The sequence below is a fragment of the Cydia pomonella genome, chromosome 3 (genome assembly GCF_033807575.1).
Source record: "Cydia pomonella isolate Wapato2018A chromosome 3, ilCydPomo1, whole genome shotgun sequence".
In the NCBI taxonomy this organism is placed as follows: Eukaryota; Metazoa; Arthropoda; class Insecta; order Lepidoptera; family Tortricidae; genus Cydia; species Cydia pomonella.
In genome coordinates, this window is record NC_084705.1 from 22,584,683 (window position 1) to 22,611,429 (window position 26,747).

A 26,747-nucleotide genomic window follows, 5' to 3' on the forward strand; every position below is an offset into this window, starting at 1 on the left:
TGAAATAAAAAACACTATTATTTGTATTAAAGTTAACGATATTATAATATTTATCATTCCTAGGTAGGAAGCTAGAGTATAGGTAGGTCTAGGTACCTATACTCTTATAAGTACAATTCTCATGCCACGAAATTTGTAGGCCATAGGTACTTAAAATTATTCTTGCAAACTAATAAACACTGTATTTATCTTCTTATTTTTTATTAATGAATCTGTTTATTGAATATAATTCATTATTTTTAAAATCGGTTTAAATGCTGGTGAAACCCGTGCAGGGGTCCGTTAGATATTGTAATATTTCTCAACAAAAGTATGTATACACTTTTCAACCTTATTTAAATGAGTTAAAGTTCATAATATTTGGCAGCGACGTACCAAGGAAGATAATGGCTGAGTACTGGATCCGTGAAACCCAGTGGTCAGCCGCATTAAAACGTTATTTCAAATGCGGCTGACTACTGGGTTTTACTTTAAATTGACTGAGACATGCCTAACTAAATTTGAAAATGTAAATGTAACGGTCCTAACGGTCGCATTTGATCGAAAATAAAAAAATAACTAATAACCCGAAAGTCAGCCGCGGGATTTTTTGTAAAAAAGTGGTATCCAGTGGTCAACCTCCTCAATTTATAAGTTAAATATTGATATTTCTATTTAAATATAACGCAATTTAATAGATAAACTAACCAATAAACCCATCATTAACAAAAACAGTAACTTTTTATATTAAAATATATTTTTTCTCACGCGTTAAAAGAACACCACGTGCAGTAAAAAATATGGCGGACATGACACTCCAGCTCTCGTCAACAAACATCACCTTTATGAACGAGTATATTTCCTCTCCCCGATACCTCACCGCACCTGCCGCGTTACGTATTAACGAATAAGGAATCAGAGCTCCTATTTGACTACACGCGATTTGTTTAATCGAATATACCAGATATTTATGACCAATAAACGACTTAAAAGGCTGACTACTGGTCCCTGGCTGGCCACTGGTGCTGTTACCCTATTTCTTAGCCAAAATTATATATGAATAAGAAACAAAAAGTAGATAGACCGAGGATGAATGGCACACATCTACATTTTCTAATGAGGTATTTTTTGAAGTCAGGACACCAATAGTCAAGTAAACAGCATAAACTAGTAATTAATAGACACACTATAGCTATTTATATCAGAATCACAATTTTAAATAAATTAACATAATAATGTTAATGTAATATAGGGTATTACTGCAATGTTCTGCCGCCAGAGTGCAGCACTAGCACAAATCGTAAGCCGTAGAGTAAAATATACATACTATGCCTGAAACAGTTTTTTGAGAAGTTTTCACAGATAATATTGTTACGAATATATATAGTCCTCCATGTCGTATCCGACAACGGCGACCTTAACATATTCCTCTGATGGGCACGAATAAATACGATGCATCAAGGCCGTCTTGTTTACAGGGGGCCTACAAGGAAACGCAAAAAACTATCGTTATCTGCCTCTCTATCGTTCGAATATATGACAGTAATAGAGAGACACAAAACGAAACTTCGATTTTCGTGTTTCGCAGTAAGCCCTCTGTTTGTGCTAGTGGCGCCCCCTACGCAGAGTATTGCGTAATATTCCCTAGGGCTAGATTTTATATTTGTATTTATTATGAGAAATTATTTTTGAATTAATCTTGTGTGCATGTGCACAATGTTTATTGAATGTTCTATTGCAATTTTATTGACGACCTGCCTGGCCTAGTGAGTAGTGACGCCTCGAAGCCAATGATCCCGGGTTCAAATCCTGTTAAGGGCATTTATTTGTGTGATGAGCATAGATATTTGTTCCTGAGTCATGGGTATTTTCTATGTATTTAAGTAAATTAAGTATTTATATATTATATCTATCGTTGTCTAAGTACCCACAACACAAGCCTTATTGAGCTTACTGTGGGACTCAGTCAATAGAAAGAATGTCCTATAATATTTACTTATTTTATCTGTATATTAATGTTATCTGTGACTAGTATGCAAGGGTCATCACTGTGATGCTACATACTTTTAGCATGCTAAAAATAAATTAAATCAAATGAAAAATTCCAATAAAAACTCGAATGGTTTGTACATAATGATTAAGATAAAACAGGTGTAGGTAAGTACAAAAGTAATATAATCGTGGTATGTGCATATGAACATTATGAATATAAACAATAACCTATAAATTTTTCAAAGTAGTATAAAAACGCCGCCATAAATTAGTGGATAGGTAATGTTAAAAGTATTTTAAAGAAACTAGAAAACGCATTAACAATTTAAAAAATACATTTTTGATTTAATATTAGTCACAGTGCGCTTGGAGTCCTTAATGGTCAATTAAAGTTAACTGCGCTATGAGTCGCATAGCGGTTTTGGTGTCGCTCATCAGCAATGACTGGGGCTTTGGATGCCACACCGCGGTATATCAAACTGAAATAGTTATAATATGCATAGTGCATCGTGAAGCCCGAGGTACCTATTAAGCCCGTCACAAACGGAACGATAATATACCAAAAGATATCTTATAGTATAGATAAGTTTTTCAGTTGTTTTTGATAGTTGTAATAAATATCATCTTTCTTTCTCTTTGCACCATTTTTACATGTCTCTGTTTAGCCCGATGGTTGACTGGTAGATAATTGCATTAGTCATTAAGTCCGCCATTTGTGTATATTTTTTGTACTTTGTGCAACAAAGTTTAAATAAATACATAGAAAACACCCATGACTCAGGAACAAATAATCGTGCTCATCACACATATAAATGCCCTTACCAGGATCGGAACCCGGAACCATCGGCTTCATGGGCAGGATCACTACCCACTAGGCCAGACAGGTCCTCAAAAAACAAAAAAATGCTACTTAAATGTTAGTAATATTATAAAATATGCGACATTAAATAAGCAGCAGTGGCATCCAAAACCCCGATAACTGCTCATAAGGTCTGGTATTACTTCCAACCAGCATAATCCACAAATGTTATTGATTTATTGGTTAGCGAATCCTGCTGTTAACGACCGAAATTATACTAACGCCGTTAATATAACTAATAGGCTATGAGGAGTATGACGCCGTACCTATTCAGAAACAAATCTCAATACAGTTTACCAACAATTTTATTTGTTAGTTGACTTTGGCTGATGATGAGTAGGTACAAGAGTGGCAAAAAAATTAGATGGAAATTTTGAGTTGTTTCCTTATTCTTGGCTGGTGGAATTTACTTTTAAGTGATGATTTTGAATTTAATAGCTTTCATTTGGATTTGATTTGTAATTTTTTAAAGTAAGTATGTATTATTCTTGGGTTGGTGTGGTAAAAAATTTGTGTTTCACTCAGTGGCAAAGTTTGTTTAACCCTCGTGCCTTGAAACCGTTGCAACGCCCAAGATTACATTTTCAAACCATTCACTACGCGCGTGGTTCAATTTTGGAATTTTCACTTCCTCGGGTATCAATATTAGCACGAGGGATTAAACAACAACTTCGCCCCCTTGTAAAACAAATAACTATTTTAATTTCAACTAAGTAATACGTCTGAAAAGCAATTACCTCATAACGAAAGGTTAATTAAGTACCTAAACCATAAGTTTATATCAAACGCCATTGAAGCCCATTATTTTGATTACCTTCACCTTATATTAAACAGGATAGATTCGAGTACCAATTGTTGATAATGGAAATAATATTATGTTGCCCAAGCCCATGTTGCCTTATCGGCACCTGTTCGGGCCCTTACAGTAACAACTGGTATTGTATAAAGCATTATTATTTAACCTACTGATTAATACCTTCTTACGAGTACGAACGCAACAAAAAGTTTACTGCGATATTAATAAGTAGGTATTTTAAATAATTTTAAACGCACTGATTAGCTTAGATGTTGCGAAGATTTTTCAGCCTCCTAACGTATTCAAAAAGCTTTATTATGTAAAATTACCTTATACGAATTTCATTAGTTCTGACTCTGATATTAAAATAAAAGAGAAATTGTAAATAAATACTGCAAAAGAACAGTTTTGATCTTATTCCGAGTTCAACTTCAAAATCGACTTTGCTTTGAGATTTCTCATTAATATAATATTTAGTAACTGTGATAATTTTTCTCCTTCTACTCCTGTCACTTAACTTCTCGCGAAAAAATACACCACGATGTACAATTTTATGTTGACATTTTGTTTAGTTGCCGGGTCTCATTAGTCGAAGACTCGAACAAACGCAGGCTAAGAACACGCTGGACAAGGCCGAGGGCCCTCGCCGGTGCCCGTAATTGTCTTACCTATATAGATATAAAACAATTCGCCGTAAGTACAAGTATTGTTTCCTTAAAAATGACATAACGGTACTGGTTGGATAAATCTAATTCTATCTGTTATATATTGGTTAAAAAGTCGGTAAAACTTATTCGTATCTCTCATTTTAGAATTTGCGATTTATAAAAAGAGAAATAATCCACTGAGCATTATTAACAAACAAAAGATTGAACTAAAACGTATAGTGGTGAGCATTCAAAATGTATCCATTTATTTAGTAAAATGCCTTGTAATTTTTTCAAACAAACACTGCAAATTATAGGTTCCCGAAAATAGACATCGATCTTTCTAAACCTAGCTCCAACGGCCCAATTGCCCCGTCTATGTAAAACATGTCTATAAGACGTATTTCACTGATATTGTTATATATTTATATTGTTATTAAATTAAATCTAAGTATACCATTACTTCGTTCATTAAATCGATCTAATATTGACCAAGTCTAGGAGCAAAATTCCTAATTTGTCAATAGTAGTGGTGACAAGGGTTGACAGTCAATCTTGCTGCTGTCCCGGCCTAGTCCGAATGTGGTGGAGCAGCAAATTAAATTGGAACCATCACGTCAATACTCAATATGTAGATATGACTGAACATTGTCTACGGTAGTAATAAAAAACATTAGGTAACTATAAATGAAAATTGAGTAGGATTTGATTGATTTATGAAGGTCCTGGAACTTGTACTAGGTTGAACATTTAGTTGGTTAGTCATTAAATTTACATATCAGTCGAAAGACTTTTACTTTCTGAAGAAGGGCTCCCCCAAGGTATCTATAACGACAACCACCAGTCGTGCGCTGTCCTTATTCTACGATTTTTTGCGACCATGACACCACCTCCACCTTATTGGGATTTTTCCTATTAATATTATTTTGGAGACGTAATTCCCTAAATATATATGGAGAATAAATCATACAAAATAATGAGTAATTCTCTCTCTATAACTTGTTAATCTATTTTGCTTAAGGCATGGGATATCTTAGAAATTCATTGTAGGTAAAATCAAGCTACTGGATTACTACCAAATCAAAAGAACTAATTAAAATATTACCTCAAAGTTATACTTCGTTTTTATAGCATTAGAGAAAGGGTAACCAAGCTTAACGTACTTTTTTATTGAAAAACGCTTTAAAAATAGTAACTAGGTATTTATTACGTATAAAACCAAAGTAATGTGGATGATCATACATTGTTATACAATTGTTAGATACTTGCTATGACTTATTTTTCAAAAGTGATTTTCAATAAATAGATGCGTAAAGATTGTTTATCCTTTTTTGGTGTAAAAAACTAAGTATTTTTATATAGGTACTGATGAGCTCGAAGTTTCAAACTGTACTGTACAAATCTAGTTTTTATTGATATACCTATAAAAACTTTAATCGTCCTCTTAATTCCAGTATGTGAAAGACAACCTAAGATGTCAAGAAGTATCCATTTTTTTAATAAATAAAAACAAATATTTACCAGAGTGCCGTGCCAAATAAGTAGGTAGGTACTTACAGTCCGGTTTAATTAAACATTAGATCAACAAAAACCCTTATTTTTAACAATAACACTAGCAAATAACAACTATATATAACTTGTACACCGCAATAATTATCTAAAACTACTATTATTTGAAATCGATTTGTTATACGAACGTTACAAAAAATTCTATAAATTTTAAATGTAAGTCACGAGTACGTTTGTAATTTTATAAAGAATATTTTATTTTAACTGGCAAATACACGACTGGTGCCACAGTTGGTCTCGGCGGGGTGCGGCGCCCGCGGGGTCCTGGCGGGTACTGCCGCGCCGCGGCCTGAACCCCCATCTGCCTCCGAGATGGATTAGCCGAAAACACCTTTTCCCGCCTACATGCATTATTTTAAGGTTTCGAAAACATCCGAAAAGAGGTAATTTATTACACATAAGTGATTATGGTTTTTCACTGTTACTTTAGTAGTAAAACTACGTGCATATACTGCAACAGCTGCCCCAGATCCTTTGGTGTAAAAAAGGACTTTCAATTAAGCGATTGCTGTTACGGGATTTTGGAAACTTTCTATTTTGTTCGGATTAAAAACTTTTTGACTATTAAACACTTGTGCCGAGAAAGAGATTTTACATGAACGAAGTAAAGACAAACAAATTGGCACCGTAAGGAAGCTTAGTGTTAACTCTCTGGGAGGAGGCCCGGCGCCGGCGGCGCGGGATTAACGTGAATGGCCGGGATTTGGCGAATCACGACCTCTAACGAAACACGTTTGTACCCACATGTGATTACATCTTTTGCTTGACGAACAAAAACTAATGTTACCTAATGTTTTTTTTTTACACTTATGCTCATGTAAATCCACACACGAGTGGGTTTGTCCTTTTATGTCCTTATAAGATAAGCAAGCCTCGGATTTTTCATAACATGGTAAGATGAAATGAGTCGATATTAAAACTGAAATAAAACAACGCAACCTAATTGTATTTGGGATTTTAGAATTTTTTTCGATGCATTTAATTAGTTGCCTGTGGAAAGAAATGTACAGTCAGTGATAAAAGCCTGTACCAAAAATTTATTATAAATTTATTTATTACATACGTATCTGTTTCCTCAAATGAATCTTAGTTTCAAAGTAAAAGAAGGCAATCATGAATTTTGAAGATTTTTCCACACAACAATAAAGCCGAACCGCCCCTTAAATGAAAGTCCACAGAAAACAAACAAGCCCTACAAAGTGTGAATAACATTCGATGCCGCAAGTTAGTTGTAGATAACAACTCAGCCAGTCCTCTTCACGCAAACACTGCCACGCTTTTCCTTTCAAGGACACCACGCTCTATTCTAACAAAGGAAGTAAACCTGCTAACTGCATTGCTAAAGTTTCACTGAGATTTCAGACACATGACTAATAAGTTATCCCACATTCTTGCGGGGGTTCATATTCTTTCTTACCTACCTACCTTACCTTACCTACCCTATAAGTACCTCTTACTTACTTAAAAAGAATGAAATAAATCTCAGTGTAAACTAGCGTCACTTAATCAGACACTTTGGTGCGCTTGATGGTTCTTACCGATTTAAATGGTGAATTAAATTTCAGTTCTATGTTATTGCTGCCAGAATACAGCCTTAGTACGCGGGTTATTAACTAGTAGTTATTGTTATAAGAAACGAAAAAACTAAAGTGGGAGTTGGTGAATAACTGAGACGCAAAGAATGAAAATGGATGAATGCAGCAAAGAATTAACTGTCGGAATCCGGCTGACGGCTGACGGCGCAACGAAGAAATGAACTTATAGGTAAGTATATAAGTATACTCGTACACAAATAGGACACGTATTACCAAATGTACAAACCGGAAGATGATTTAAGAGATTTTCTTACAAAGATTATATCAACGCTTGAGAAAAAACATCGTTAAAAATATACATGTACATACAAGGTTTTATTGGATCTTGATTCATTATAATCTTAGTGCTCCCTTAACTACATTAATATCTACTTACAAATTTCAAAAAATGTACATCATTTACAATAAAGTTTTATAATAATTATATAAAAGGAAGAATCCAACGAATTGTTTGTCATGTTCATTACCAAAAGCACGTTGAATACTATTATTGTGATATATATTTTAGGCTGTACTTACATTCCAAAATCAGATTTTTTCGAATAAAACTCGGTTGATTTTGGTTCGTATGTATGTGACAGTAATAAAACTACAAAGTTCCCTATATGTATAGCTGCAAGAGAATACGCTGGATATTTATTACGTGACCACATTTCATACGTTATGGAAATGTATTATCATAAATATTTAATATGGCACCAACCAGCTACAGCCTTATTACTAATTTACTTCTTAATAATCTTAAGTAGTTGCAGTATCCAATTAAATCATTACAAGCTTTTTATTAACTTGCAATGTACCTATGTATGTACGGGTCAAATCTTGCAAGTTAAATTTGACCCACTTCCCGGTTTCCGATGAAGCTGAAAATTTGCATATGTACATATGTAATTCGGGTGACAATACAATGTTATGGTAACATCGAGCTGATCTGATGATGGAGACAGGAGGAGGCCATAGGAACTCTGTGATAAAACAACGCCACCTAATTGCGTTTGGGGTTTTTAGAATTGTCTCGATGAGTATTAGTTGCGTGTGGAAAGAAAAGTACAGTCAGCGATAAAAACTTGTACCAAAAATGACATTTTTGCCAAAAACTTATATTAAATATAAAAATGTATTGTATAAAATTATTATTATTTCTAAAATATTTTTATCGTTTACCTATATATACGTATATATAAATACGTTTTTATTAAACAAAGAAATAAATAATAACGCCGAATCCTAATCATATTTCGCATCAACAAATATTTGTATAAGTTTAAGTTTCATAGATTGAATTTTAAAGTTTGAATTGGTGTCTAGGATGTGTAAAGTTTAGGTTGTAAAGTACGTTTGACACTATTTTATGCTACGCTGCTACGCTGGACAGGCTGAGATTGCGTAGCGGACGTTGCGGCGTATGTGGCTCCGCCGGTACGAGTTGTTTAATAACACATATCACACTTGTGCGACAAATACACACGCCTTCAGCAGTGTTCGAACTGATCTGGAGACAAATAATGGTGTAATAATAGGTTGTATTGGATCTGGATTTGTTATGGAAGAGTAGATTAGAGAACGTTTATTGCGTGCGTGGAAAAATAAAAGAAGAAAACAACAAGTAACATAACATATTAGCCACGAAATGGTCCCGACTCAGCATGGTGCTAGTCTGGCTGGGCGAGCGCTGGTCTTGTGGTCTTCCGTCGGGGCCATGACCGTGTGCAGCACGAAGCGTAACACAATATTCAAAATTAAGATTTAAAAATGACACATCATTAGTGTAAAAAGAAATGTCAGTCTAACTCACTCTTGAACTACATACCTATATATTATCTGATTTAAATCTCTCATCGCATCGATCTCAATCGTAATTACTACAGAATTTCTTACAGATTATTAAAAAAAATACAATTATAATAATTCAAATTATACAAATAAATTACAATTGACTAAACTAAAACTACTATAAAACTAAAAATCTAAATCTAAAATGGGCTCCCGTGGCATGGTGCCGAGGATGCTGGCAGCATTTCCTCGCTGAATCGCTATGCTCAAACGTTGGGCGTGGAAGCTGCCAGCTCTCTTATCCCTGGTCCCATTCACCAGCCGTTTCGCCAATTGCCGGGTTAGGGCCTGTGCTGCGGGGCCCCACGGAACAAGAGTCTCGACTTCAAATGCAACAAAGTTGTAGTTGGTGTCGAGACTCCCGATTGGCGCTTTTTGAGGGCCTCGGCCGCCTCCGCCGCCGCACCGGCTTTGTGTGTAGTACCGTGGAGATGCTAGCGTCTCAACACAAGTTGCGTCCCACACGAGCACACGTCCCATCCTCCACGTAATCAAAAACATCCCGTCTGGTCTCTTGCCATTGTCTTTGGCTATACCGGCACGCTCCAGTATAGCCGGAACGTTGACGGTGGCAAATGACCGACGAATTATGTCGTTAAGTGCAGCGTGGCGCGAAAGGAGACCCGCGCTACGTTGGCAAGCAAGCCCGTGGCGCCCCAGCTGGTCCAGCTCAAAGCCATAGAAGCATTTGTGCGGTGCGCAGATTGGGGCCACTAAGGGTAGCCCCATTGCTAATCGGAGTGTTTCGGAGTCTAAATAGGTGGGTACAAATATTGGGCGACGGGTAGGCGTTCAGCCAGTGGCCAGCCTCTCTGCAGCCGACAGCCAACAGCCGGGCTCGTTCAGCTCCTGCGCTATTTAGGAGGGAGGTATATGTTAATTTGTTCAAAACATCGTCCCACCCCCTTTGCGAATATGGGAAAATTATGGGCAGGCAGACAGCCCGGCATTTCTATCGTCATCCAAGCCTGATATCTCGTAGTTTGTGGGCGGAGCCCTTATGATTTTTCCTACGTAATTACACTAATTACTTAGGTACAAATTAGCGAGAACGAGCTGGAGGGGCATTAGACCTTGAAAAATATAATATTAAATTGTTGTTGTTGCAACAGTATTATTATCTAAACACGCGGTACGATTTTTCAATAACTCTGCTTTCTGATCCTACGGCACCTTAACTAACCTAATTTTGATCAAAGTAAGGATCAAAGTACATGAATTCCTAATATACATTAAATTATACGCTTTTCCGCATGTCAATTAACCCCATTAACTAACGTTATTCCAAGCTGCTCGTGGCCACTTATTTTCCTGGTAACATATCACTTTAATCACATTCAGCGATATCAATCAACTACATATTTCCGAACTGTAAGCGAATGGCACTAATTATATGATATACTGATGTTATGTTTGTGCAGCGTGACCTGAAATATAAAACAGATAATTGAAAGAATTATTTAACTACATCGCTGCCTGTCTGTCCGACTGCCTATTTGCTCCGAAACTACTGGACCAAGGAAATTGAAATTTAATATACATATATAAGTCTGTGGCCCAAAGACCGACATGTAACGTCAACAATAAATTTGAAACTTAGGGGCCACTTTTGAAACAACAAATTTAAAACCAAAGTTTTGCAATCTATACCGTGTTATAAGTATATTAAATAAAAGGGCTATTTTATTATTAAGTACAAATCTGAAATGTATTTTTTTCATAATTTTAGAATGAATACTCGTAGTTTAAAAGTTATTCAAGAATAAAGGCAATAAATTACCACCCTCCCCCTTATTTCCGAAACTACTGGGTCTAAAATTTTGAAAATAATACACAAAAAAGATGACAGGAAAACCTATCAGAAATCTACAGTCAAGCGTGAGTCGGATTTGAGAACAAAAATGCCGTTAGGCACACAGGGACACAGCCGCAATGGTTTACGTGAAACGTGGTGTAGTAGTCTATTGTGAAGGCCAAACGCCCAGATCCGCGTAAGCCCGAAACGTCCTAAAGAGGCGTGCCTAACCCCAGCTGAGGCTGTAGGTGCCATAGTGGTTGTTGCTAGGCCTATATGAATAAAATATATTCGAATCTGAATCTGAAGGTCGAGCTACGGAACGTTAGTGCTTAGACAAAGAACAATAGTACAAGTGTCTGAATTCGATGACCAAAAGCCGAGCCTCTTGTAGAGCTTCCTGAAAATTCCACAGGTATCTTAATATCGAAGGCCGAAGACCGAGCACCGCGTAGGGCCGAAGGCCAGAAGTATTCCGTGTTTGAGCACTACATTTATACAGCTGTCTCTTCAGCCTTCGCCATAAAAATACTTGGGGAAATTGCGGGAAGTGCGCAACCATCGGACGCTCCAAGCTTTGGGCCCTTCGCGTAGGTCGGCCTTCGCAATTACGAGTAAACACTTGTGAGTACTTTTGTCCTGTATTTGATTTTACTATGTGAACGACTTTATTATTTAAGTATGATCTATCAAATAAAATCACTTTTCTTCTAAATATATCCATGGACTAATGAGACCACTAAGTAATAAATAAATAAGTATTTACTAAGTCCCACAGTAAGCTCATGAAGGCTTGTGTAAAGTAAATAACGCAATATCAATTTTAGCTCCGAATGCATCGTTGCTAGTGCAAAATGAGATGGCGATCTCTGTCAGCGCAGCAGTACATTCAATTTCAAGTAATGGCTTCTTTCCTAAAAATTTACATAAAACCATGCATGTAGAGTTACACAAATTTAAGCCACTGCGTTCCGTTACATCTCGGTTTTTGATCCGCTCCGAGTCCTACTTCCACTTGGCCGGTTTTTTTTTAACTCCGTTATATTGAAAGGTGCATTTGTGAGCTTAAACTAAGTTAATTTCTCTAAGACACCGGCATTCTAACTCTTACAACAACGCTATATGCTTTATTTAAATATTTTGGACATAAAATAATAAAATTATAAAAAAAATACGATGCCATTTTAGTTTTCTTAAATGTACTTAGCCAGGCGGCCCATGCGCTGAAGGTTTTACCTATAAGAGTTTTATATAAACGCTCTACGCTATAAGTACTTTGCTTTATGCGTTTGATACATCATTTAAGTAGTTTGAAGTGTCATTTGAATTATTCCGCTGATTCAGGTTACAGAAGGTATTTGATACATAAATACATATTGGCTTAATCTTGAAGTTATTTATACAACCATACTGTCGCTGCTTCTGCTCGCAACTTCCGTCCCCGGGACCTAAGCTATCTTCATACCAAACTTCATAGTATAGGTTCATCAGCTTACCGTAAAAAAGTAAGACTCAATTACTTTGGCATTTATAATATTAGTACCTACGGAAGTAACATAAATTAATACATTTGTCTGAAGATAAGAATTCAAAATGAAATATTTATCTTCGGTTCGGGGTTCAAATCCCGGTAAGGGCATTTATGTGTGTGATGAGAACGGATATTTGTTCCTTAGTCTTGGGTGTTTTCTATATATATATATCGTTGTCTGAGTATCCACAACACAAGCCTTCTTGAGCTTACTGTGGGGCTTAGTCAATTTATGTAATTATGTCCTAGTTTATTTATTTCTATATTTTATCTTAACTGCAACGATGAGAAATGTATTTCACGCAAAGTGACCTAAACCGAGGGTTTGCACACCGGATTTTAAATATATGGGAAGATTGTACAGATTGCAAACCCTACCTAAACCTAAGGACATTGAATGATTAACCTATTACGTGTACTCGTCCAGCGGGGGTCTTATGTCTCGCAGACGGTTAACCGTATTAATAACTACATAATTTGATGTAGCCAAAATGGATCGTTCCAGTGAGGGCTGAATTACGTAGGTAGCTCTCCGTGTATCTATGTATTGTGATCAAGCAATCATTTATTAGTTTCCGTTAGTTTCCATCAAGTAGGCTAACTAGCACAAAGGTGTCTATAAGGCAATGGTATATCTAACGTTGTACTTGTGCCGGCAATAAATATGGTTTTGAAGTTGTTTCCTTTTTATAAATAATAATACAGTACTTTCGGCTAAAATAAGATGCCAAGCTTAAGTACAGAAGTACAAACTAACCTGAGACCTGAGAATATTCACATTTCGGAATTGAAAAGTCTGCAGCGGCTACGTTGTGTTAAAATTACAGTTCTGCAATTCCAGGCAAGGACTTCGCTTAACAATATTGTTTCAAGCAGACCTTGCACCAAAGATTCCTTTTGATCTGCAGTAGACTTTACGTGCATTCATTTCCGAGCTGCTTTGATATTCACCCTTTACACATTTCCGCACTTCGCATTTGAAAGGATGAGAGATTGTCAAGCAGTCGTAATTGGGGCAGCGAACTGGTGGTCGCCCCTCCAGTCGACCTAAAAACAGCTGGAAAGATCTTCTGGAAGGCGAGAGACTCCACAGGACCAAGCTAAGTGGCATAATCTTGCCGTAGGACGAGATTTATACAACTATAACGTGCAAGCGCCAGCCCGATAGTTATATTATAGGTACATATTACATATACATTTCTTCGATATTTAAATGAATATTATTAAAGCTTTTTCTTGCGGCGTCAAATGTATTAAAATTAGCAAGAATATTTACGTAACAGTTTAAGCTCGATATAAGCCTTCGTTTTAAGCTTGAGTGTTAGGAATCAGAATCCATTATCTATATGAAACGAGGAATTTTATCTAAATCGAATCTTGGGTGTCCCCACTGTTAAACTGCAAGTAGAATTGGAATACCCACCGATAGAGATTAGTTGATTAGTTACTGGAGTACAAGTACATACTGTGTAAACCTATCCATGCATAAGCAAAAAATCACAAGCTCATAGGATTTATCCGTGTCAAAATAAACTCAAATTTAGCTGTAGGATTTATAAGACGTCGTAGATAAGTAAAAGCGAAAAAAATGAAAACTTTTTTTGAGGACTTCGTAATTATGCAAATGGACGGACGCAAAAAAAGTGCTAAAGGCAAGTGAAAGAAGACTAGCGACGCATATTCGCATTGGTTACGCGAGCCCGATTTTCGATTTTCTCAATTCTCGAGATCTCGGATCTGTAAAAACAGAGCGTTCACGTAAACTGGTTTAGCAAAGATGGTTGAGTGTAGGCTTGCCAGATGGTATCCAAAAGGAGGACATGTCCTCCTTTTTCATGTTTTGTCCTCCCGTCCTCCCACACCTACTGTAAGTCCTCCTTTTTGCAGCATGTCATTGAAAATTTTGTGTCATGCGGCTTGCATGCTGAAGCGTGGTCAAAAGTCAAACGAGCCGCTCGGGCAATAGTGCGCGCTCGTTACGTTAGTTTTATTTCTGTATAAGTGCACATAACGCAAACGTGGAAAGAGTTTTTTCACTGATTAATACTCAGTGGAGCAAAGAGAGAAACAGACTAAGTGTGCAGTCAGTTAAATCTGTAATTCTTACTCAATACAACTTCAAAAACATGACATGTGAAGATTTTCATAATTATTTGTTAAAAAACCAAGAACTTCTTGTAAAAATTGGCAGCTCAGCTAAATATAATTAAAATAAAGTAAAATAATGCAAAAAAATCGTTTAATTGTGAAAGTCCTCCTTTTTTATAGAAAATCCTCCTTTTTAGACCCATCTGCCCTCCTTTATCAAATTATGATCTGGCAACCCTAGTTGAGTGGCATGCGCTCGGCAAAGGGTTGGAATAGCGCCGCAGCGCCGGAGCGTTGCTTCCACGTGGTGCGGCGTCCGGACGTGAAACCTACTTACGTACACAGCTCCGACGCGGAGACATGTCTAGGTATACATATCTATAATGTACATTTAGCTGCAACAGTCTCGCATAGAAACAGGCATAAAAAAATATCCACCGCTGACTCTACAAATAGCGTTTTTTTTTAATTTGTTGTATGAGTTTAATTAATTTAATAAACTTCCTTTTTAAATAAGAATAAGAAAGAAGTAGAGTAGGACCAAGCTAAGATGGCAACGATTTTGATAGCCCAGACGGTGCAAGTGTTAAGTTAACATTATAATTTCATAGAAGTTTGACGTTTAAAATAACACTATATATCTAATGTTTTATACATTTATGGCCTTTTACACAAAACAGACATTTTATTCGTGTCTATCGGTCATATTTACTAAAACTACTTTAACTTTTTTATACCCCACACGCCGTGTCCTTCCAATTCACAATACGAATCCTTATTGATCGTCTTACCTCGGCGAAATAGAAATACGACGTCGGCCGTATATCGGAAAGAGATAGTGATAATACCACAGTGAGCCGTCCCGAAGGGTTTCCACTTCGCGGTCCTTTACGGGCGTTTTAATTTTGGGACGGGCTTGGGTTCGTGTCGAATGTCGATCTTCGTCTTATCGGGGTGCACTGCGTTGGATGTAATGTCATTTCATTTGTTACTTTTTGACATACTAGTATTTTAGTGTGATAGAATATAAAAAAGAGGATATATTATGAAATTACGTTACTTAAAAAATAAAAATTATAATGTAATCCGAAACTTATTTACACTGTCTCTAAATAAAGAATATACACTTGCTATTACAACGATTAGGTATTAATTCAGTCAACAAAATATTATGGTGGCTTATAATTATGTTGGCTATGTTTGATCCAACACCGATTCTCTTAATTTATTTTTATACTACGACGGTTGCAAACAAGCATACGGCCCGCCTGTAAGCAATCACCGCAGCCTATGGACGCCTGCAACTCCAAAGGTGAAACATGCTCGTTACCAACCCTAAAATTAATTATTAATAAATCGTAAAATTACACTATGTCGATCACAAGGTATACAAAGTTTTTTCAGGCTCCGCTGCATTAAATGTACGTAAAAATCCGATAAACTTATTACTCGCTGAAACTTTTCATTGATCAGACACATCGAGCGGAAATTAAATTTTAAAATATAATTGCCTGTTCGAACGAGCGGCCCTCTACTTTTATCAACTTATTAATAATTTACTAGCGGCCGGTTGCATTTGTTCAATGTTAATTATAGAAATATAAACACTTCAGTTAAACATTTTTATCTATATTTAAGTCACAATTAAAATGTTTTATACAGGACGGGCAAATAAGAAGTATACATTTTGTTTTTAAATTTTAACTACATTAAGTTCAAAGATTATTAAGTATTGTTTTAAAAATATATTATTCAGAGTTGGCAAATACATGCGGAACATAATGTCTGACATATGTGCACCTCTAACAGCAGGCAAATTTAAGCCCTTATCATCGCAATTTTCAGTATATCTTCGCACATTTTCGGCGTTATCTTAGTAAATTTCTGTCGGATAGTCGGTTTTAATTGTTCAAATTTCATCAGGTTGTTAGCATAGACACGTAATTTTAGATAGCCCCACAAAAATAAGTCAGGAGCTGCTAAATTTGGGAGGTTTGTGTGCCAATCACTGTCACTTTTTCTCGAAATTAATCGAGCAAACAACGTGTTTTAAACAACACAAACAGAGAAAAAATTGCTTGCTGCTAGAGGTAGACATTTGGCAGGAGTTATCTTCCGTATACAATTGCCAACCCTGAATAATATATTTATGAAAAGTTATTAAATAAATGGGCAAATAATTGAATTAAATTGAATTATTTTCCCATCGCGCGCTCTACTATGTGAGCAACGCACAATTAATGAAATCAAATTGGAATTCATATTTTATTTACGTTAGTGAATTCGCAGTTGCGCACCCTGCTTAGTGTGGGAAAGGAAATGGAAAATCAAGAAACGTTACTATAGTTCAATGATGTTAGTATTGCTATCCAATAGTACACACCGCTTCAAAAGTGTATACTCACTTTATGAATGGAATTTATCCATAAAGATGCACTTTTGGAGCTCGTACGTGTTCTTTAATCCTAGAAGATAATTTCATTTTATGAAGGAACAGGATGCTGGATGGCCAGCATAAATGAGCTACATAAAATGAGGTATGTATAAATGTATATCAAAAAAAAAATATTATGGCTCAATAATATGTAACAAATTTCTGAAATAAATAAATAAAAATGTTTTGGCAACAATATTACACAGGTCGACCTAGCCCCAAACTAAGCAAAGCTTGTACTATGCCACGGTACCTACTAGGGGACGATATACTTTTTTTTTTATACTACGTCGGTGGCAAACAAGCATACGGCCCACCTGATGGTAAGCCGTATCCGTAGGACGCCTGCAACTCCAGAGGAGTTACATGCGCGTTGCCGATCCTAACACTCCGCACCCTCGTTGAGCTCTGGCAACCACAACAACTTATATAGATAAATACATACGTAGGTAGTAGATACTTACATACCTACATCAATTAAATCCATAACTCAGGAACAAATATTTGTGATGAACACACAAATAAATGCCCTTACCCTATACCTTCCGAAACCGGCACGTCCTGCTTCGTAAGCAGGGTGTCTAGGAACCAACTAGGCTAGAAGGCCGTTAATTTATATTAGTTTTTATTGCCGATTATACCATTCCTTTCTGTATGTATCACTTGACTCCTACAGACGTTGGTAATGAACCCAACTTCTAATATGTAACAAGTCCCATGTGCCCATTGTATCTCGCTGTAAGGTAAGAAGGACCCAATTTACGAAAGCTGAATCAATCCACCCGCTAATATGTATGTGCGTATATAGACCCTTCAAATCTGCAGATGTGCCGATCAAACGAGCTCCGCTAAACCACTCTTTACTTTTCTTTCACAACTTTATATTAACGGATTGTATACCTTATCATCACTTCATATAGTTCAATTTGCGAAGTTTATATATCTTATAATTCATCAAGTCTACGTTTTTGGCTTGTTGCGTAGCGAGTCGTAATACCTACATGGAAATAAGGGTTACGTTTATATACAGGGAAGTGGGAAAACTTACAGCGGAAATATCCAAAGCAGGGGTGGGTGATGATAGTGCAAGGCGTATTTAACCCCCGACGCAAAAAGAGGGGTGATATGTGTTTGACGCCATTGTTTATCTGTCTGTGGAATTAAAATACGAGTGTGGGTGTTTTAATGCCTAATTATGTACAGTTAGGCCCGGCGCCCACTATCAGCATGGCACGGCAAGGGTTCCTACGGCATAGGTATTCCCAAACACACCTCGGCATGCCTGAGGATGCCGAAGGTTCCCTTGCCGTGCCGTGCCGATAGTGGACGCCAGGCCTTACATACACTATTTTATCTACACACATATTATAAACTTTCTATGATATATTCACTAACCTCATATTACATCCAACATTGGAGTATCGTTGCTCTCTTGGCGGAAGTCGCGGATATGAGGTGGCGTCTCCGAAATATCGGTTATTTTACACGAAACTTTTGCTAGAGTTAGTTCAAATCAAAACAACAAAACAAATTAATTTTATACTTAAAGTTATTACTTAATGGCGGTAAATGAAAACTTTTTTCACGCATGTCACGCATCCGCAGTTTTTTTTAATTCACAGTCAAACTATATAACATGTGAGATTTGTCAAAATTTTATGCAATTGACATTTCATTTCGAATAAAACGTCATCTCGACTGATATTAGAATAGAGGTCAAATCAAATGGCATTTTTTTTAAATGATGTTCGAAATTTGAATGTCATTACCAAATCGATTTTGATATACATAATTGATATGAAGTAAAGTTTTCACAGATAAGAAATTTATTGTAACAGAATAGTTTATCTTAATGTTGGCCATTATTTACAGTTTTTGAAGGCATCATAGAAGGTTTATGAATATGATATGTTTGTAGATATAATTTTTAATTTACTTAATAGTTATATTCATGAGCATTATAGTTTATTTAGGCAGTGATTGGATTTTTAAAATACAAAAATATATTACTCCGTTTAGTGAATCCGCCATTAGGACGACATAAATGTTTCTCAATCGAACTCGGTTCCATTATCAACAGTTACGAATTTGGGTGCAATGGAGGAATATATACAGATAGTAATTTCTTGTTATAAGACGGTTATGGGCGTTATGGCCATGATCTGTCAGCTCTCAACACTGACATTTCTAAACTGAAATAAATGTCATATACCAAGAAAAAGTGACTAAGGCCTCCAGTTCCCCAGGCTGGAATCGAACCAGCGTCCTCTGCTATCCCGGCAGGTGCCTGAGCCACTAGCCCCCGGGGTCATAGGTCGTTTTTTTCCAAGTATGCATTTCTTACTGAAGGCTTACGGCGCCCCCTGCCTATCTCCAAGGTAGAAAAGTATGGTTCGACCTTCTAACTGAATCAACTTAGGTGATTCCGAGCTATCGAGCGAGATGGCGCTGCCAAACAATACTATTAGAAGTATTAGAACAAATTAAATTATTAGATTAGAAACACTGCTACTTACAATGAAGAGGCCTTTGCCCAGCAGTGGGACATCATAATAGGCTAGTTAAAAAATACGTATTTACCGATTTGCAAGAACGAAGTGGTCCCATAAGTGTTCCGTGAACAAAGTTTTGACCGGAACACAAAAATGATAAAAATAATGAACTTACCGCTTGTGACTTGAAGAGTAGCGGCGAAGAGACATAAGAGCGACAGCGACAGGCCTCCCAGCGAGTTGTGCCAATGTGCCGCGGCCATACTGTGTCCTAAAAATAAATATAGGTTTACTACTTATAGGTACTTTTGAGTCTGGCCGGTTACTAAAATACTATCCGAAGTTGTATCACAAATAAATATTTTATTTCACATTTATAATTATTTCACCTACCATGTACCAATATGTACCTAATTGTTTTTATTTGTAAATACATACTTCATGGGCCCGAACAATGCATTCGTGACTATGTTTTACATTTGAAAGTTTTTTATAACTTTAATTTAATTAACTTCTGAAACAAAAACTATACGATTTCGTTCAGTAACTGTTGTACGAGTACAGTATGTTACACTACCCCGGCAGATAATAGGAGTTTTGTTTGAGAGCTTAACAACATAACAAAGCAAATCGTAAGCTCGGTACATATATTATTTATTTATGTGTAAAGTCAGTTGATGACAACCAAAACTCTCTAATTGCAAAGAGAATTTGAAATAGAGGTGGATTGTCAAAGACAATTTTGTAGCCGCATTAAATTTACTGTCATCTTGCCGGGCATAGGCTAAAGGTTGTGGTGCTATCGCTCGAAACGATGCCGCCATACCTATGTCCTTTGATCTACTAGATGGTGCCAGTTTTTAATATTTATCAAATTTAACACATATATCAGTGAAAGATAAGGATCAAAGTCAAATGACGTTCTAGAAGTTTTAATCATGTGTCGAAATATGTCAGTAAATTTAATGTGGCTACAAAATTTTCATTGACAATCCACCTCTATTTCAAATTCTCTTTGCTAACTGTAATTACTATTACAAGTTCAAAGCCATAGTGAACCCGAGCTATTAATAAAACAAGGTTTATTTAGAGTTTTTTTTTTTTTCAATTAGTGAATATTCTTTTATACCCTAATAGAGGGCTAAAAAATAAGTATCGACTAAATACAATTTTTTAGTATCAGAGCCATCTAGTCAAAATCGCACGAAGCGCGCCAAACGCCATCCAGTGGGTGGCGATGGAACCTCTACGTACTACTGTGGAGGCTCGTTAAGAACGGGTGTGCACATTGCTGAAAGGTTTCCTTTACAGTACTTGGAAAAACAACTAGATGGCGCTAGTGTGAAGAATAAATAAAAATTAGTATCACGAGGGAAATATAAGGAAATAGGAAATAACACCATTTAACCAGTTTCCTATTTTTCAATTTCGTTATCAGTTTAGGGATATTATCTGCCCATCAAATTACTCACCATATCGTCAGCATATGTGTTTGCTACGCGGCCGTCCGCTGCTCACCGCAGATTACCTGAAACCAAACATCACTATTATCTTATTATCTAATTAATTCACATGACTTAGCGCCATTTGCACCATCCTATTAACCCGGGATTAACCGGTTAAACCTAGAGTTACCACGGTTACCAGTCCAGTTTGACACTGGGTTAGTGGTTTAACCGGTTAACCCCGGCCACCGGGTTAGTGGAACGGTGCAAGTGGCGCTCGGCGATGTAAAAAATAAACCATATCTCCCTTGGGAGTAATACGGAGTAATATAACACAATTACGAGCTGTGATGCGAAGTACAAAGTCGGACTAAACTCATTCTGTGCTGACTGCTGTAACTGTAACAGATTGTCCCAGTGTGACCATGGACATCAATTTTCTATGAAACTATGACGTTTATGGTGGCACTCCCTTAGTTTGTCATTTCCAAGTCTGTGCAGAGTTACCTTAAAATAAGTGTTCTTTAGGTAACTATACCCAGATGCATGCTCACTTGATTGATGTCAATCGTTCACGCTCCGTAGCGTAGGGTAGTTATCTGAGTTATCTATCTCTGTCTATCACTCTTCCATATTAGTGCGACAGAGATAGTTGCGTTTCGTTCGCTACGGAGAGTAAACGATTGGCATGTTGTCTACACACCCAGTACCGAATACATCCTAAAATAAGCTCAAAAATTGAAATAAAAGTTATTGTGGTCATGTTTTTGGTACCTACCATAACTTGCCATAACAAAGTAATGTGGGACTTTTAATACGATTTTCCGCTTAAAACGTCACTTTATTTTACACCTGGAACTTATTTTCAAGCATTATTTTACAATTAATAGGCTTTTCCGCTCGAAACACGTATTTAGCGTGATTTGTTCAGAATCCTAAGCGGGTTTCACAGTATATTTACCTGTAGTATCCTATAATACCCGTAACTTACACGGGATATCCCGCTAAATGAGGGCCTAGAGAAAAGTAATCAAATTCGCACTAATCTCATTCCGCGCCGAGTTAAAAGTTAATGCGGCGAAGAATTTTTTTCATTAAAATATCATAGCTTGCAGATCAACTTTTTCAACAATGAATTAATACCAATAAATTTCAGGATTAAGGTCGTCTTAATAAATTAGATTTTCTTAATCTCAGTGTACTGAAACCTCCACTCTCTTTACCACTGGACCGATGCATATGTATTTAAGTTTACGTAAAGTTTAATTTTATATAGAAATATTCTATAATATAAGAAATGGGTACCCATTGTGCGAATGGATAAAAATATTTTTTTTTCTTTACATTATTACGCGTAGTAATATATCAAACGTAGAATGGAAATTTGTGGTAAATACCGGTTTATTTCGGTTTTACTCTGAACTTTTATTAGAACACGAACGTTTTAGGAACTTTATTGTAACCTAAATAAACCGGTTTATTGGACGAGTGACGAGACGGCTGGCCGGCCCGGTGGTGTGGCACCAACATAGGAAGAAACCAGTTTGTTCTTAACCGGTTAATCTGACAAGAACTTTATGGAAATGTTCTCCTAAAAACCGGTTTAAAAATAACGGTTTTTCGAACGAAACCAAAAGGTTTTGCAACAAGTACATGATAACGATTTGGAAACTTAACCGGTTTCCGAGCCTTGGGGATATTACCATATTACTAGGGACAACACAGGTCTTATAACGTACTGACAACTTTTCTTCGAGCCCATACTTGTAGAATTGCAGTAGAAGAGGATACTATGATTTTGAAACGTCCATTTTTTTTAACAATAAAAGTCATATGCAATTTTATTATACAATCAAACTAGATTGAACATTACTATTATGGGTCTCTATATATCTAAGTTAATTTACATGTGTCAGAATCAGAATAGTTAAAATTAATAAAATAATTGTTTTTCACTATGTCAACAATGTCAACTGTATCGGGGCTAGTACACTATATTCCTTCAAGCTCAAGCGTAATTTGATTTAGGGCCTCTTGCGCCATCCACGGTTAGCCACTAACTCGGAGTTAACAGGTTAACCCCGGAATTACCAGTACAATGTAACCCAGGATTCGTGCAAGTGGCTCTTAAAAGTATAATACTAGTGGCAGATTATTAACTTATTTTTTTCCTGGGAATTAGAAGAGCTAATAAAATCAAAATATCCACTATCAGTATTAAAGAAAAAATCAACCGTCAACGCGCTCAGCAGAGCTCAAACAATGATTTATTCCGCGCAAAGTTGATTTGAAAAGAAAAGGCCGCTGGCGGAGAGCCTTTATAAAAAATTGAAGAGCGAAGACATAGCCGCGATAAGAGTAGAAATAAATTAGCATGAAAACGCGATAAATATTGGAAAAACCTGCGAAATTCGATCCCGCCCTCATATAAAATTAAAGCTCTGACACGGCCCAATAAATTGAAATAAGGCATAAGAGCTTATACAAACAAATTGGCGAAAATTAGGTCGCTCAAACAGACATCGCCGCTATATTTGGCGCAATACAGAAACTGCTCGGAATCCGAAGCCATTGGAGCGAGAATGATTTACTGTTTGATGCAGTCTCTATCAGATTAACTAATAGAAAAATGAATTCTTCTTACTTAGATTTTTAAACTTAATATTAAATCCACTGTTTCCTATACGGCTACCACCAGTTTGACACTGACATATTCGCTAGCGTGTGCGTATCTTACTTTCTGTGCATCTCACTCATACTCGCATTTTAGTGCGAAAGGGGCGTAGGGTGAATTGCAAAGATTTTGTACATAACTAAGCGTAGTTAAAAAGCTGTAATTAGTCTTAAGTTAATTGATTAATTTTCGTTACGAAAATTACCCCTTGTAAATTGTTTATTTGTTTATTAGGATCACCAACAGAAGATACAATTCACATACTATAATTTACATACTAAAAGAGCACATTTATAATTGATCCCCTACTTAAAGGCAATCACAGCATGCATTATTTAAGTTAAGATTCAGAATAAGACCTTAATATAAATATGGGGCCTTATTCGAGATGCACAACTGTCAAATTTCGCGTCCACATCAAATCAACACTTGATTCTATCGCATGTTGATTGTATCAAGTGTTGATTCTATCAACTGTGGATATTATCATTTGGAACAATCAAAACTCATTCATAGAAAAAATAATCAAACAAAAATCAACTTTGTTTATTACTACTATATAGTTTGAAATGGCTCTGAACTCGAAGTGGTTCGGTTTGATTTGATTGTCACCTGACTGTGGATTACTAATGTCAAATTTTGACAAGTGTTGATTTTATTGCTAGACTTTTTTGTCCATGGGCTTGGGCACCATCTTGGATTTTTTGACGTACGATAGGGAATACCCTTCCTTTCATACAATATATAGCATAGAGTAAAGCGTTTTTTTTTTGCCGAACATAATTTTACAAAAATCAGCGACATCTTGTATCCGATAGGATAAGTAATGCGCTATGAATAATGCGGCGGCGAGTAGTGAAACTATACCTGACAACGTCAATCAATTAAAAAGGGACTACACTGTTGATGGTCGGTAAAGGCGATCATTAGTTGAATTTTAACAACAATAAAGCATTATTGACATGCGATCTTTTTGTTGAACCGTCGAATAATGCTCGCTCCACATATTCTCCTATGAACGCTTAAATTTGTAAAAAAATTGAATTCTCGAACCAAGTTATAAGTATAGATTTAGAGATAAAGTCCGTTTTTTTTTAAGAGATGGTTCATGAATAACCTTTATTACTATAAAAATAATTCTACATTTGTCAAAAAAAAATACTATTTTGCGCTATTAAATTATGCATAAAATAGATACAAAGATAGGTACTTTAGTAGCTGGCTCACTTGGTCTATCAACAACTATTTTAATGCTCTTTGTACTCGTATACGCGACCCCCATTGTATGTACAGTTTCCATCAGATATATCGGAACGCATGTATGAGATCTCAAATTATTAAGATAAGACCTACTGTACTATCTATATTACTTACCAAGACCTAAATACCTATTGTTTATATGTACAGTCAGCATCAAAAGTAGCGGATGAAACAACGCGCCAAAAGTATCTGATATTCCGGGTAACTTTTCCAAATATAGATAAATTTCTAAAATTCGCGTTATATTTTACAGTCTTAGTTGTTCTATATTAAAGACATCACTTTTTGTTAAGCTGATACAGAATGGCAGTTACTTATGAAATGTTATTTGATCCGCTACTTTTGATGCTGACTGTACCTACACAAAGATGATTCCTATGTTAAAAGGAGATCAATTACATAATTCTGTTATTCAACTACAAATAAAAAAACAGATCTTTTTCAGTTAACACATTTTTTTTTATCGATTTCTTCAATTAAATAAAACATTAAAGTATTCTGTGACTATATTTCATCTTCTTCAGTGTAGATTATTTACTGATGTTCCAGTTTCCTGTATCAGTTTGATACCAGGAAATATAAAAAACTACACCTCTTCAAAAACTTTGCTGGTAATTGGACATCTGTAAGCTTAAATAAAAAACATGATAAAAACACTTAAGTTAAATACTTATAAATCAAATATTTGCCCTATATTCTGGTCGCTCGGTAGGGTGCCCAGTAGGCTGGCTGCATTGCCCCGCTGGATAACAATGCTGATCCGCTGAGTGAAATATAGGCCAGCCCTCTGGTCACCAGAAGCCTATATAAGGCGCTCTCATAGAGCCACGCTAGGGCCCCAGAGTTTCAAATTCAACCCCAAGCGCCACAAATATGTAGTTAAGGGTTTAAGTTCTAGATCAAGAACATGGCATACTGTTCGCTAGTAACTAGTAAGGCCATACTTATTAGAAAAATTTAATGGTAGGAGACGGCCGTGGTCGTGCTAGGTAGGTACAGCATGCGTGGGCCAGGCAAGCCCTGAAATTATGCACCTATTTTACTATTACTTTGTTCACCTGTGTATATTTACTGTTTCCATGATAATAATTTTTAATATGTAGCCCGTGTAATCCGGCTGTATAATTTGCCTCATATGTTTTAACACAAAATCATAATTTTAATTTAATAATTAATGGTGTTTTACATATTTTTACATATTAATCATGAATGTACCTATTTTGCAAACTTTTCTTGGATATAATAATATTGTTTACTTCAATTGACGTGTTTATTATTTTTGTTACTATGTCAACGTTAATTCTTAAAAAAATATAACTTTAAGGCTGAGTCCGCAATACAGTTACAGTTTACTTACATAGTGGCATTAGCACAATCGGATTAGGACCAACCTTGAAATCTCTGGAACTGTCGTGAAATTTGGTATGTATATACATTAAAGGCCCCCTTTTCATGCCCACACCATTTAACATTTGGGGACCTCGAGGAATCGCAGCCATCTTGGAAAATGTGTACTATCCAGGAGAAAATAGCGTTTTACTCTAAATATACGTTCTTTATTCAAACATCGTTTAGGGCAACATTCAAGCTTCTTAAATTCTACACAAAATAGTTCCAGACATCTTTGCGAAAAAAAATGATCTTGCTATAAAAGTACTTGCTGAACCCAGATTTAGCGCTTATACCCTTTCAGGGGATATTCTCTTAATAGGAAACTAGGAAGAATAAAAATTCCACTTTTAACTATACATTTGTACA

General features: G+C 36.2%; 1 protein-coding gene across 6 annotated transcripts in view; it reads right to left on the reverse strand.

Annotated features, from left to right (window-relative positions):
• LOC133516310 (dorsal-ventral patterning tolloid-like protein 1) overlaps positions 1 to 26,747 on the reverse strand; it is a 134,532-nt gene that overhangs the window by 75,178 nt on the left and 32,607 nt on the right. For 2 of the 6 annotated variants that reach the window (XM_061849179.1, XM_061849178.1), the window contains exons 2-3: positions 21,083 to 21,138; positions 19,786 to 19,881 (exon numbers count right to left, since the gene is read on the reverse strand). In XM_061849179.1, coding sequence (XP_061705163.1) covers positions 19,786 to 19,873 — 88 coding nt within the window. In that variant the 5' untranslated portion in view covers positions 19,874 to 19,881; positions 21,083 to 21,138. Of the gene's footprint in view, positions 1 to 5,794; positions 5,957 to 19,785; positions 19,882 to 21,082; positions 21,139 to 26,747 lie in introns of those variants that run through there. The other 4 variants (XM_061849183.1, XM_061849182.1, XM_061849181.1 and 1 more) reach the window with 3 other exon arrangements.